The sequence below is a fragment of the Musca vetustissima genome, unplaced genomic scaffold (assembly GCF_032173495.1).
Source record: "Musca vetustissima isolate MV318-11 ecotype Yass unplaced genomic scaffold, APGP_CSIRO_Mvet_v1 utg64588, whole genome shotgun sequence".
Taxonomy (NCBI): domain Eukaryota; kingdom Metazoa; phylum Arthropoda; class Insecta; order Diptera; family Muscidae; genus Musca; species Musca vetustissima.
Window position 1 is genome coordinate 65,524 of NW_026881124.1, and position 14,589 is coordinate 80,112.

General features: G+C 34.2%; 1 protein-coding gene across 1 annotated transcript in view; it reads right to left on the reverse strand.

The window, feature by feature from the left end:
* Positions 1-14,589, reverse strand: part of LOC133327174 (dynein axonemal heavy chain 7) — a 90,398-nt gene that overhangs the window by 59,905 nt on the left and 15,904 nt on the right. The window contains exon 20 of the mRNA XM_061535741.1: positions 12,916-13,281. Coding sequence (XP_061391725.1) covers positions 12,916-13,281 — 366 coding nt within the window. The remainder of the gene's footprint in view (positions 1-12,915; positions 13,282-14,589) is intronic.

Here is a 14,589-nt window from a genome sequence, read left to right on the forward strand (position 1 = left end):
CTTATATGCCTTGAAAAAATATTCCTTAAAAATTCACGCCTCTAATAAGCCTTGAAAAAAAATTCCTTCAAAAATCCACACCTCTTATAAGCCCTGAAAAAAAATTCCTTAAGAAATCCACGCCTCATTTAAGCCTTGAAAAAATATTCCTTAAAAATCCACGCCTCTTATAAACCTTGAAAAAATATTCCTTAAAAAATCCACGCCTCTTATAAGTCTTGAAAAAATATTCCTTAAAAATCCACGCCTCTTATAAGCCTTGAAAAAATATTCCTTTAAAAATCCACGTCTCTTATATTACTTGAAAAATTTGTTCCTTTTTCAAAACACTGTGCCCCTGCACATACCCTTCACCCTTTTCTGCTTCATTTCCTCATTGGCATTCAATTACAACTGCATTAGTAACGGATGAAACCATAGTAATAAATGAATGCGGAACATGCGGACGCGCTGCGAAAAGGAAGAAAATATTTAACGCTAAAAAGGCTTTGCAGCGAAACGAATTTTATCCCAGCAGCCTAGCTTAAATACAGCGAAAAATTATTTTACGGGGACGAAAAGGGAAGCTGAACTGGTAGGAACTAATTTACTCGCATTTTAATCCGTAAAATAACGCACATGTTACAAATACTATTTTTCACACAGGCACACACACGCATCACCATCATGGAACCCCATCAGTTCAGTAGCTCAGCATCGTCATCATTACCATCACAAACAATCAATCTTAATAGGAACTCCTACATTTATGTCGAACCAAAATAATTGTTCATCACAAAAAAGAGAAGGACATTTGTGGCACCCAGCCGCCATATGATAAAATTCACAGATAAAATAGACACGCACACCCACTCGTATACAACGATCCGCGGTAATATTCAAATGTGATATGTTAGTATTCACATTTATAACCCATTGTAATTGAAAAATGGAAAATCAAATTGGAATCCCTTGGTAATGACAGGAATGATAAGGCAACCACGAGGATAATGAGCAGGATGATAATGATGCTGATGCGAATTCTTATTGGAATTATAAAAAAAATTATCCAAATTTGTAAAACGATGTAAAAATATTCTTGAAAAAATTCACGCCTTGTATAGATCCTTGAAAAAATCCATGCCTTGTATAGATCCTTGAAAAAATATTTTTTACAAAATCCACGCCTTGTATAGATCCTTGAAAAAATATTCTTTAAAAAATCCACGCCTTGTATAGATCCTTGAAAAAATATTCTTTAAAAAATCCACGCCTTGTATAGATCCTTGAAAAAATATTCTTTAAAAAATCCACGCCTTGTATAGATCCTTGAAAAAATATTTTTTACAAAATCCACGCATTGTATAGATCCTTGAAAAAATATTTTTTACAAAATCCACGCCTTGTATAGATCCTTGAAAAAATATATTTACAAAATCCACGCCTTGTATAGATCCTTGAAAAAATATTTTTTACAAAATCCACGCCTTGTATAGATCCTTGAAAAAATATTCTTGAAAAAATCCACGCCTTGTAGAGATCCCTGAAAAAATATTCTTTAAAAAATCCACGCCTTGTATAGATCCTTGAAAAAATATTCATTAAAAAATCCACGCCTTTTATAGATCCTTGAAAAAATATTCTTTAAAAAACCCACGCCTTGTATAGATCCTTGAAAAAATATTCATTAAAAAATCCACGCCTTGTAGAGATCCTTGAAAAAATATTCTTGAAAAAATCCACGCCTTGTGTAGATCCTTGAAAAAAATATTCTTTAAAAATCCACGCCTATGAAAGTCCTTGACAATTTTTTTTCTTTAAATCCACGATTTATGCTACCCCAGCCCTTACAAAAATTGTATCCTCCTTCCCGGGTTTCTCCCTATCCATCCATCTAAAAATTCCTAACATCACCCAACTATCAAAATGTTTGCCATTGACAAATGAGTTATTTTTTAATGAAAAACAACTTTGACCAACCAGCCAAAAAAAACGAAAGTTGAAAAATATCTTCGAAGCTATTTGCCATGGTTGTCATGGCAAATGGTCGGTCGGCAATACAAATCTCTTCCACATATCAATGGCATGGAATGTCTTCTATATGACTTTTTTAGCAACAACACTTTGGTGGCATTGCATCCATCCGTCCATCCATACCACTTTCATGTCACACCACTGATGAATGACCATGAAGATTCGTTTCATTTTGTTCTTCGATTCGCTGAGTCCAATTTTTGCAATTCTTCAGCCAACGTTCCAGAATTCAGTCATTCATTCGTTTCTTCCTTCATTTATTACGAGGCATACATTCTTCATGTGTTGTATGACTCGAATCGATGTTTAATGGCCAAATTTGTATGTGTGTGTGAATGTTCATCTTTAATCTGCCATAGAACACATTAATCAATTTTTTCCCCATCGAAGTTATGTTGGTGTTGCTGTTGTAATTTGGCAATGGACTTTGAGGAAATGGAGGTGGTTATTGTTAGTGGTGACGCTGATAGTCCTGAACAATTTCATCGCCGTGTATCCTTTGTATGTGCGTACGTGTAAATGAGTTACCGTGAAACATTACCGATGTTTGTTGTTGTTTGGAGAGAGACATTTGGAGAATTCTAATGGACGGAAATGGAACAGTGGGGGAAATTTAAAAAATTTCGTTTTTTGGAGATGAACATTTTTTAAAGAATATTTTTCAAGGCCTATAAGAGGCGTGGATTTTTTAAAGAATATTTTTGAAGAGGACTATAAGAGGCGTGGATTTTTTAAAGAAGATTTTTTTCAAGGCCTATAAGAGGCGTGGATTTTTTAAAGAAGATTTTTTCAATGCCTATAAGAGACGTGGATTTTTTAAAGAAGATTTTTTTAAAGCCTATAAGTGGCGTGGATTTTTTCAAAGAAGATTTTTGTTAATGAAGACTTTTTCAAGGCCTATAAGAGGCGTGGATTTTTTAAAGAAGATTTTTTCAAGGCCTATAAGATGCGTGGATTTTTTAAAGAAGATTTTTTCAAGGCCTATAAGAGGTGTGGATTTTTTAAAGAAGATTTTTTCAAGGCCTATAAGAGGCGTGGATTTTTTAAAGAAGATTTTTTCAAGGCCTATAAGAGGCGTGGATTTTTTAAAGAAGATTTTTTCAAGGCCTATAAAGGCGTGGATTTTTTAAAGAAGATTTTTTCAAGGCCTATAAGAGGCGTGGATTTTTTAAAGAAGATTTTTTCAAGGCCTATAAGAGGCGTGGATTTTTTAAAGAAGATTTTTTCAAGGCCTATAAGAGGCGTGGATTTTTTAAAGAAGATTTTTTCAAGGCCTATAAGAGGCGTGGATTTTTTAAAGAATATTTTTGAAGAGGACTATAAGAGGCGTGGATTTTTTAAAGAATATTTTTGAAGAGGACTATAAGAGGCGTGGATTTTTTAAAGAATATTTTTGAAGAGGACTATAAGAGGCGTGGATTTTTTAAAGAATATTTTTGAAGAGGACTATAAGAGGCGTGGATTTTTTAAAGAATATTTTTGAAGAGGACTATAAGAGGCGTGGATTTTTTAAAGAATATTTTTGAAGAGGACTATAAGAGGCGTGGATTTTTTAAAGAATATTTTTGAAGAGGACTATAAGAGGCGTGGATTTTTTAAAGAATATTTTTGAAGAGGACTATAAGAGGCGTGGATTTTTTAAAGAATATTTTTGAAGAGGACTATAAGAGGCGTGGATTTTTTAAAGAATATTTTTGAAGAGGACTATAAGAGGCGTGGATTTTTTAAAGAATATTTTTGAAGAGGACTATAAGAGGCGTGGATTTTTTAAAGAATATTTTTGAAGAGGACTATAAGAGGCGTGGATTTTTTAAAGAATATTTTTGAAGAGGACTATAAGAGGCGTGGATTTTTTAAAGAATATTTTTGAAGAGGACTATAAGAGGCGTGGATTTTTTAAAGAATATTTTTGAAGAGGACTATAAGAGGCGTGGATTTTTTAAAGAATATTTTTTTATAGGACTATAAGAGGCGTGGATTTTCTATAAACGAGAATTTTTTATAGAATATTTTATCCAGGACTACCACGTACATACAAACAACAAAATTAAATGCATTTTACGTATATCGGAAGGGGAGATTCCGAGTTAGTTGAGCGTGCGACGCCAACAACCATCATCATCATCATCGTTGCCAGCATCACCCAACTACCACCACCACCAACAAACAGCATCACCATCCACACATACTGCCCCGTTTCTACCCACCTACTACCTTATGAGAAAATTGCTATCGAACAACAGATGTGGACCTTTCAATTTGTTCATCGTCATCTTGTGATTTTCATCTACCGCGTCCGTGAAATTGCAAAATGCCTGGGATGCGTAGTACAGATGTATGTACGAGTATGGAGGAAGGTGGGTACTTGCCGAGCTAGGTGAATGGAATTTGTAGTTTGCCCATTCTCCATTGCGTGCTTCCCATGTATTTACATGAATGTGTATATGGCTTGATATATGCGCTTGTGTGTGTGCTGTTTTGCCCCACCATATTGGCTTGATTGGTACGTACGTGAGCATTTCGAATAGAATTTAAATGCCTTAAAGATTTATTCATTAGTGGGTGCGTGAGCTTTTCTGCGTAATATCAGCAATTTATATTTAGATGTGTGTGTGTGTGTTTTTGTGGAAACTGGTATGAAGGTTTCGTTTTCCTCGTAAATATGCCATCATTAGGTATTTTATACGAAACCATTAGGGAACCATTTTTATATTGAAATTCGTTCATGAATTAAAGAAAATATTAATTGGTGCTGTTATTACGGAGGAAAATTTCAATTTTGAATGCCTTCAGATATATTCCAAATGACAGCAATAAACGTGCATTTTATAGGAATATTTTCAGAGGGCGATTACTGTCAGAAACACAGATTTTGTAAAAGTAATTTTTGGAGGCCCTCACAATATTTTGTGAAGGATTATTAGAGGTATAAACGAAGGTTTTTTTAAAATAAATTATATATGTAAATTATAAAGAAGTCATAAACTTGATTTGAAAAAAAAAATCAAGACCAATCATGTTATACATATGAATATTTATAAAAGACCATCTGAACTATAATCGTGGATTTCTAAGAATATTTTCTGAGACTATCTGAGTCATAAGAGTGAATTTGTTTTTAGATTTTTTAAAGAATCTTTTTTCAAGGACAAAAAGAGGCGTGGATTTATTAAAGAATAATTTTTCAGGGACTATAAGAGGCATGGATTTATTAAAAAATATTTTTTCAAGGACTATAAGAGGCGTGGGCTAAAAAGGTGTGGCTTTTTTAAAGAGCAATTTTCCAGGACAAAAAAGACGTGGATTTAAAAAAAATCCAGGACTAAAAGGCGTGTCCCGTCATAGTTTGGATATTTTTAAGTTTTTTCCATATAAAGGTCCTGTAAAGGTTTGATAATTGCCATTTAATGGTTCTGACCGATTTGAGAAATTTTTAAATGAACATCACATAATGGAGGGTAATGTTTCAAACTATTTTTCGAAGGTCTACCAGTTGACTTTTAAGGAATATTTTCTTAGGGTTTTTTAAGAATAAATTTTCAAGACTATATGCCTGTCATTTCTAAGAATATTTATTGTAGATCATATCGACAATAATCTTGATCATTTGTAGACTAATTTATTGAGGGTAATCTAAACATAATTTTTTTGGGAATATTGTTCAAGGTCATCACAAGTGTAGGTATGAAAAAATTATTATTTTTTGAGGGTCATAACAATGCAGGATGTTAAGGATACTTTTTAAGGGTTGTAGGATCTATATATATTATATTTTGTTAGCATAATTTTAAGAGAACCATGTATGTGTGTGTTTCTTTGCAACACTTCGAAATAATCACCATAGGGATTAGGTTACTTGACCAGAATAACATTATATGTCAATTTAGCCATGTCTGCCAGTGACTCTGCTGAAATCATTATAGAGCTCACAGTATTTAAGATATAGTCGGGCTATTTGCCCATACTCGAAAAACACCTCCTACTTTGAAAAAGCAAAGAAAAAGAAAACCAAACCCCACTAATGTTGACGACCCCCGCAAACGGACCACGATCTACGAATCTGCTCTTAGAATTTGCTTACGCTCATTTCAATTGTGGACACTGACCTTCCCGCGGTGTCACCTGGGATAGCTATTTTCATCACCCATCGAAATAGTCAGCTGATATGTGTCTCGAGTTCACCTATAAGAACTATAAAAAATAAGTGGAGGCGTCGGGTTAGTTTCCCACACTCGGAAACCCCCTCCTACTATGATAAAGCAACGAAAAAGAAAACCAAACCCCACTACTGTTGACGACCCCCGCAAACGGACCACGATCTACGAATCTGCTCTTAGAATTTGCGTACGCTTTGCGTAAGAAATACAAAGCCGATATTATTGCCTTACAGGAAATGCGATGGAAAGGGACTGGCGTAAGTAAATCAGACGATTACGCACTGTATTATAGCTGCCATGAAACGAGACATGAATTTGTCTACGGATTTATAACCAGGAGAATAAAAGATCTCGTCTCCAGATGCACTCCAGTAGATGAGAGAATTGCTATAATAAGCAAACAAAAGCAAAATTCTTCTAAATCGATTTTGCTTTAGTTGATAAAAGTCGAAAATCGATTTTGAACAGTTTTGACAAAATCGAAAGATCGAAAAGTCGACGTTTTAGTCAAAGGCAAAAATCGAAAAGTCTAAAAATCGACTTTTTGGTCAGAGACAAAATCGAAAAGTCTAAAAGTCGACTTTTGCGCTCGACTACTTATCCCTACCCCATATAATGGGGTCTCCCAAACGTTTTAAACCAAATTGACTGTCATTTAGTGATTTGTATTATCATTGGCTAGAAAATCTTTATAACAAAAATGATCAATATTGACGCAAGTTTCAGGGTAGACCCCACATTACGGTACCCCTCATTATGCAGTGTTTTATGAATTTTGGTCACGTCTTCAAGCGAAATGGCCCCTTTTTTATATTTTTGGTTTTTGTAGATTGCCAAATCTTCATACCGAATAACCTGACATAACCTGACATAATCTTTACATAAAAGTTCAGATCGATTTCAGCTGTTCTGAATGTCCACCTACGGTGGAGGTTATCAACATTCGGAACGGTTTATTTTACCCTCATTTATATATTTTAGTTACTATTGCCATTTTTATATTTTATCTCTGTGTACTCAGAACTTCCAGTACAAAGACGATTTAATGGTGCTGCAGGACCAAGCTAACCCTTCTTCTTAAGTAGTATTTTCGTTAACAGAAAATGAGATTAATTTTTTTTCTGAAAAAAATCCTATTTCTTAAAACGTTTAATATTTTTGCCTGCACTAAATTGTATTTAGATTTGGGATGTGGTTCCATGCCTAACCACCCCACTTCCGAAGCAAGCAATTATACACATTTAACACAAGTTACCCTTTTCGCAATAAATACGGATGTTGGCGATATTAAACGAGTGCGTAAGGATTTTTGGTGCAAATGCAAAAACACAACCCTCCCACCTACTTCACTCCCCCACCATCAGCAATTGGAGACAGCAGCAGAACTTCTGCCAATAATTGTTGTTGATTACGACCCCGCCTTTTACATCCTTTGCTTTCAGCTGTGCTTTAATAACCATTTGAACATTTTTAGGAAATACCAACAAGATCAGATGTTCGGAACGCTCAGAAAAATGAAAGATTGTTCAAAATATAAGGCGAGACAAGTGTTAAATTAAAGAAATGAAAATACAACTAAATGACATTTAATACAACACCAACAACAACAAATCAAATAAATGTTTTTTTCTCGCCATTTTCAATCATCATCTGCCATACAGATGTCTACCTTCAAGCCTTTACAAATATTTTCAATAAGAAATTCCTAGGAAAATCAAATTTGTATATCGAATTTTTATGTAAATTAAAATTTAAACGAACATTCTTCGACTTCGTGTGTATACTTTGATGATGAACTTTTGTTGTTACATTTTTTACTCGATTATTGTTGTTGTTGTTGTTGCTATCGCTGTCACCCCATCATGTTCGTTAGCATTAAAATGTCGTGAACACAAAAAACAAAACATAAAAGAGAGCTCGTAAAGTTTTTCATTTTATCGTAATTACCGTAAATACATACACTCATATTAAATATCACTTGTCTAATAAAAATAAAACATAACTGACATATTCGCTACAGAGATGGGAAGGTGGAATTGGTAAATAGTTTTAATATAAACATTTTGATATTTTGAAAAGATATTATTCCAAAAATCCACGCCTCTTATAGTCCCTTAAAAAGTATTATTTTAACCAGTAAGGAAAGTAGTAAAATCGGACTGGGCCGACTATATGATACCCATCACCACTTTGGGCATATTCTACATATGTATCCTAACATACGTCTTCGAAGGAATACTAATTTCAGTACGTTGCGTCAATCAATTTACATTAAATAGGACGAAAATATATATGGAGCTATAACTAAATCTGAACCAATTTTCACGAAACTTAGTACACAACATTCTCGACCTAATTCAGTACCCTATGCCAAATTTCGTGCAAACATTTACATTTACATAACATCGGACGAAACTATAAATGGGAGCTATATCTAAATCTGAACCGATTTTCTCGAAACTTAACACACATCATTCAAGACTCAATTCAGTACACTATGCAAAATTTCGTTCAAATCGAAAGTTATATAGGAGCGCTGGTGCACCATTTTCAAAAAATCGGATAAAAATATTTACGGGAGTTATATCTAAATCTGAACCGATTTTCACGAAACTTAGCACACATCATTCGGGATCTAATTCAGTACCCTATGCCAAATTTCGTGTAAATCGAAAGACATATAGGGTCTTTGGTGCCCCATTTGCCTTTAATCGGAAGAAAATATATATTGGAGTAATATTTTAATCTGAACCGATTCTTTCAAAACTTGACACACATCATTCAAAACTCAATTTAGTACCCTATGGAAAATTTCGTGCAAATCGAAAATTATATAGGGACTTCCCGGAACCATTTACATAAAATCGGACGAAAATATATATGGGAGCTATATATAAATGTGAATCGCCTCTTATAGTCCTCTTCAAAAATATTCTTTAAAAAGTCCACGCCTCTTATAGTCCTCTTCAAAAATATTCTTTAAAAAGTCCACGCCTCTTATAGTCCTCTTCAAAAATATTCTTTAAAAAGTCCACGCCTCTTATAGTCCTCTTCAAAAATATTCTTTAAAAAATCCACGCCTCTTATAGTCCTCTTCAAAAATATTCTTTAAAAAGTCCACGCCTCTTATAGTCCTCTTCAAAAATATTCTTCACAAAGTCCACGCCTCTTATAGTCCTCTTCAAAAATATTCTTTAAAAAATCCACGCCTCTGAAAGTCCCTTTCAAAAATATTCTTTAAAAAATCCACGCCTCTGAAAGTCCCTTTCAAAAATATTCTTTAAAAAATCCACGCCTCTGAAAGTCCCTTTCAAAAATATTCTTTAAAAAATCCACGCCTCTGAAAGTCCCTTTCAAAAATATTCTTTAAAAAATCCACGCCTCTGAAAGTCCCTTTCAAAAATATTCTTTAAAAAATCCACGCCTCTGAAAGTCCCTTTCAAAAATATTCTTTAAAAAATCCACGCCTCTGAAAGTCCCTTTCAAAAATATTCTTTAAAAAATCCACGCCTCTGAAAGTCCCTTTCAAAAATATTCTTTAAAAAATCCACGCTTTGTTGGATGATCCTTGTATCCCTTTCAAAAATAGTCTTTAAAAAATCCACGCCGTCCCTTTCAAAAATATTCTTTAAAAAATCCACGCCTTATGTTTGTCCCTTTCAAAAATATTCTTTAAAAAAATCCACGCCTTCTGTTTGTCCCTTTCAAAAATATTGTTTAAAAAATCCACGCCTTATGTTTGTCCCTTTCAAAAATATTCTTTAAAAAATCCACGCCTTGCGTTTGTCCCTTTCAAAAATATTCTTTAAAAAATCAACGCCTTGTGTGAAAGTCCCTTTCAAAAATATTCTTTAAAAAATCCACGCCTTGTGAAAGTCCCTTTCAAAAATATTCTTTAAAAAATCCACGCCTTGTGTGGAAAGTCCCTTTCAAAAATATTCTTTAAAAAATCCACGCCTTGTGTGAAAGTCCCTTTCAAAAATATTCTTTAAAAAATCCACGCCTTGTGTGGTTGAAAGTCCCTTTCAAAAATATTCTTTAAAAAATCCACGCCTTGTGTGAAAGTCCCTTTCAAAAATATTCTTTAAAAAATCCACGCCTTGTGTGAAAGTCCCTTTCAAAAATATTCTTTAAAAAATCCACGCCTTGTGTGGAAAGTCCCTTTCAAAAATATTCTTTAAAAAATCCACGCCTTGTGTGAAAGTCCCTTTCAAAAATATTCTTTAAAAAATCCACGCCTTGTGTGAAAGTCCCTTTCAAAAATATTCTTTAAAAAATCCACGCCTTGTGTGAAAGTCCCTTTCAAAAATATTCTTTAAAAAATCCACGCCTTGTGTGAAAGTCCCTTTCAAAAATATTCTTTAAAAAATCCACGCCTTGTGTGAAAGTCCCTTTCAAAAATATTCTTTAAAAAATCCACGCCTTGTGTGGAAAGTCCCTTTCAAAAATATTCTTTAAAAAATCCACGCCTTGTGTGAAAGTCCCTTTCAAAAATATTCTTTAAAAAATCCACGCCTTGTGTGGAAAGTCCCTTTCAAAAATATTCTTTAAAAAATCCACGCCTTGTGTGAAAGTCCCTTTCAAAAATATTCTTTAAAAAATCCACGCCTTGTGTCTGAAAGTCCCTTTCAAAAATATTCTTTAAAAAATCCACGCCTTGTGTCTGAAAGTCCCTTTCAAAAATATTCTTTAAAAAATCCACGCCTTGTCTGAAAGTCCCTTTCAAAAATATTCTTTAAAAAATCCACGCCTTGTGTGGAAAGTCCCTTTCAAAAATATTCTTTAAAAAATCCACGCCTTGTGTGGTTGAAAGTCCCTTTCAAAAATATTCTTTAAAAAATCCACGCCTTGTGTGAAAGTCCCTTTCAAAAATATTCTTTAAAAAATCCACGCCTTGTGTGAAAGTCCCTTTCAAAAATATTCTTTAAAAAATCCACGCCTTGTGTGGAAAGTCCCTTTCAAAAATATTCTTTAAAAAATCCACGCCTTGTGTGGAAAGTCCCTTTCAAAAATATTCTTTAAAAAATCCACGCCTTTTGTGGTTGGGTCCCTTTCAAAAATATACTTTAAAAAATCAACGCCTTGTGTGGTTGGTCCCTTTCAAAAATATTCTTTAAAAAATCCACGCCTGTGAAAGTCCCTTTCAAAAATATTCTTTAAAAAATCCACGCCTCTGAATGTCCCTTTCAAAAATATTCTTTAAAAAATCCACGCCTTGCGTTTGTCCCTTTCAAAAATATTCTTTAAAAAATCCACGCCTTGCGTTTGTCCCTTTCAAAAATATTCTTTAAAAAATCCACGCCTTGCGTTTGTCCCTTTCAAAAATATTCTTTAAAAAATCCACGCCTCTGAAAGTCCCTTTCAAAAATATTCTTTAAAAAATCCACGCCTCTGAAAGTCCCTTTCAAAAATATTCTTTAAAAAATCCACGCCTCTGAAAGTCCCTTTCAAAAATATTCTTTAAAAAATCCACGCCTCTGAAAGTCCCTTTCAAAAATATTCTTTAAAAAATCCACGCCTCTGAAAGTCCCTTTCAAAAATATTCTTTAAAAAATCCACGCCTCTGAAAGTCCCTTTCAAAAATATTCTTTAAAAAATCCACGCCTCTGAAAGTCCCTTTCAAAAATATTCTTTAAAAAATCCACGCCTCTGAAAGTCCCTTTCAAAAATATTCTTTAAAAAATCCACGCCTCTGAAAGTCCCTTTCAAAAATATTCTTTAAAAAATCCACGCCTCTGAAAGTCCCTTTCAAAAATATTCTTTAAAAAATCCACGCCTCTGAAAGTCCCTTTCAAAAATATTCTTTAAAAAATCCACGCCTCCTACAGTCCTCTTCAAAAATATTCTTTAAAAAATCCACGCCTATTTTAGTCCTTGGAAAAATTATTCTTTTAAAAATCCAATCCAATGCAATGTCCAACGTAGAGAAAATCGAAACGAAGGTTAACTTGAGCGGAATACTATTTAAATTTCAGCTCATTGAGAAAATGTGTAAGAACAACAGACTCAACAACAAGCATTACAACAACAATACTAATAAAAAGGTATTTTTATTATAGTGGCCATGATGGTGGTGGCCGAGGTCCTTTATTATCCTTACTTGCTTGCTGCACATTAGCGTTCGGTGTGCGGTGCGTTAAGAAGCTCTGTAATTAAAATATCTTGTAATGTAAATGTAATTAATTTTTCTTGTTGTTGTTGCTGTTGTTGGCTTAAGATGATGCTGCAAATACTAGCAGCGAATGGAAAACTTCTATAATTAAATGCCAAAACCGAGAAGGCGGGCAAGAGGTGGCGGAGGGTATGAGCGATTTTTAGCAAAAGAGGTGTCTAACCTTCACTACAACAAGGAGTAGTTGTGGAAATAGAAAAAACGGATTCGAAGGGTGGGTGGTGGTAGTTGTGTGTGCATAACTCCCACCACCAAGCCCGGGATGTGTTGCTTTTGATGTAAACGTTCTGCAGAAAAGGGATTAGCGTTGGGAAATTTAATAATGACAGACTCTACAAAAACGAAAAAACGCCTGAAAACATTCTTATTTGAAGTTTGTTTTGTTGTTGTTGTTGCGTTTTTTCTGTTCACTGCATCCCAACTGTTGTGTATTCTCTGTAATTGATGTTATCTGGTCTCATATTACATTTTTATCCCATTCTTGTTTTTCAGCCCTTAATAAATAGCCCCAAGGGATTTTGTTTTGTATTCAAAGGATATCTATTTTGTTGCTATTGTTGTTATTGTACTTACTGCATCATAATGGCACTCTCAATGGAAAAGGAATCAGTGGGTAGGCCGCATATATTCCAATTACGTATTTCAACGGGTTCACCCAGTACATTGACCAATTGGAAATCTTGACTACAGACAATACCAAAGCTGGCACATTTTTCAGCCCATTTACGGGTCTGCTCGACACGATATTCAATGGTAAATGGTCCTAAATAGGAGACAACACCGGAGGATATTAGCACATCTCCGGTAAGGGTATTGTAAATGCGTCCCAGCTGTTTGGCGGTCTCTGACCATCGGGTGCGTTCACCACCCAAGCCGGAGATAAGATCCTGCGCTCGTTGTAATTTTTTCGTGCAAGCCTCATGTTCCGCTTGGAGGATGCTGAAAGAAGGGGAAATGAAAAATAATAAATTACACTGAATACCAATAGCAGATTGGCCTTTCAAAAATATTCTTTAAAAAATCCACGCCGCTGAAAGTCCCTTGAAAAAATATTCTTTAAAAAATCCACGCCGCTGAAAGTCCCTTGAAAAAATATTCTTTAAAAAATCCACGCCGCTGAAAGTCCCTTGAAAAAATATTCTTTAAAAAATCCACGCCGCTGAAAGTCCCTTGAAAAAATATTCTTTAAAAAATCCACGCCGCTGAAAGTCCCTTGAAAAAATATTCTTTAAAAAATCCACGGCGCTGAAAGTCCCTTGAAAAAATATTCTTTAAAAAATCCACGGCGCTGAAAGTCCCTTGAAAAAATATTCTTTAAAAAATCCACGGCGCTGAAAGTCCCTTTCAAAAATATTCTTTACAAAATCCACGCCTCTGAAAGTCCCTTTCAAAAATATTCTTTAAAAAATCCACGCCTCTGAAAGTCCCTTGAAAAAATATTCTTTAAAAAATCCACGCCTCTGAAAGTCCCTTTCAAAAATATTCTTAAAAAAATCCACGCCTCTGAAAGTCCCTTTCAAAAATATTCTTTAAAAAATCCACGCCTCTGAAAGTCCCTTTCAAAAATATTCTTTAAAAAATCCACGCCTCTGAAAGTCCCTTTCAAAAATATTCTTTAAAAAATCCACGCCTCTGAAAGTCCCTTTCAAAAATATTCTTTAACAAATCCACGCCTCTGAAAGTCCCTTTCAAAAATATTCTTAAAAAAATCCACGCCTCTGAAAGTCCCTTTCAAAAATATTCTTTAAAAAATCCTCGCCTCTGAAAGTCCCTTTCAAAAATATTCTTTAACAAATCCACGCCTCTGAAAGTCCCTTTCAAAAATATTCTTTAAAAAATCCACGCCTCTGAAAGTCCCTTTCAAAAATATTCTTTAAAAAATCCACGCCTCTGAAAGTCCCTTTCACAAATATTCTTTAAAAAATCCACGCCTCTGAAAGTCCCTTTCACAAATATTCTGTAAAAAATCCACGCCTCTGAAAGTCCCTTTCAAAAATATTCTTTAAAAAATCCACGCCTCTGAAAGCCCCTTTCAAAAATATTCTTTAAAAAATCCACGCCTCTGAAAGTCCCTTTCAAAAATATTCTTTAAAAAATCCACGCCTCTGAAAGTCCCTTTCAAAAATATTCTTTAAAAAATCCACGGCGCTGAAAGTCCCTTGAAAAAATATTCTTTAAAAAATCCACGGCGCTGAAAGTCCCTTGAAAAAATATTCTTTAAAAAATCCACGCCTCTGAAAGTCCCTT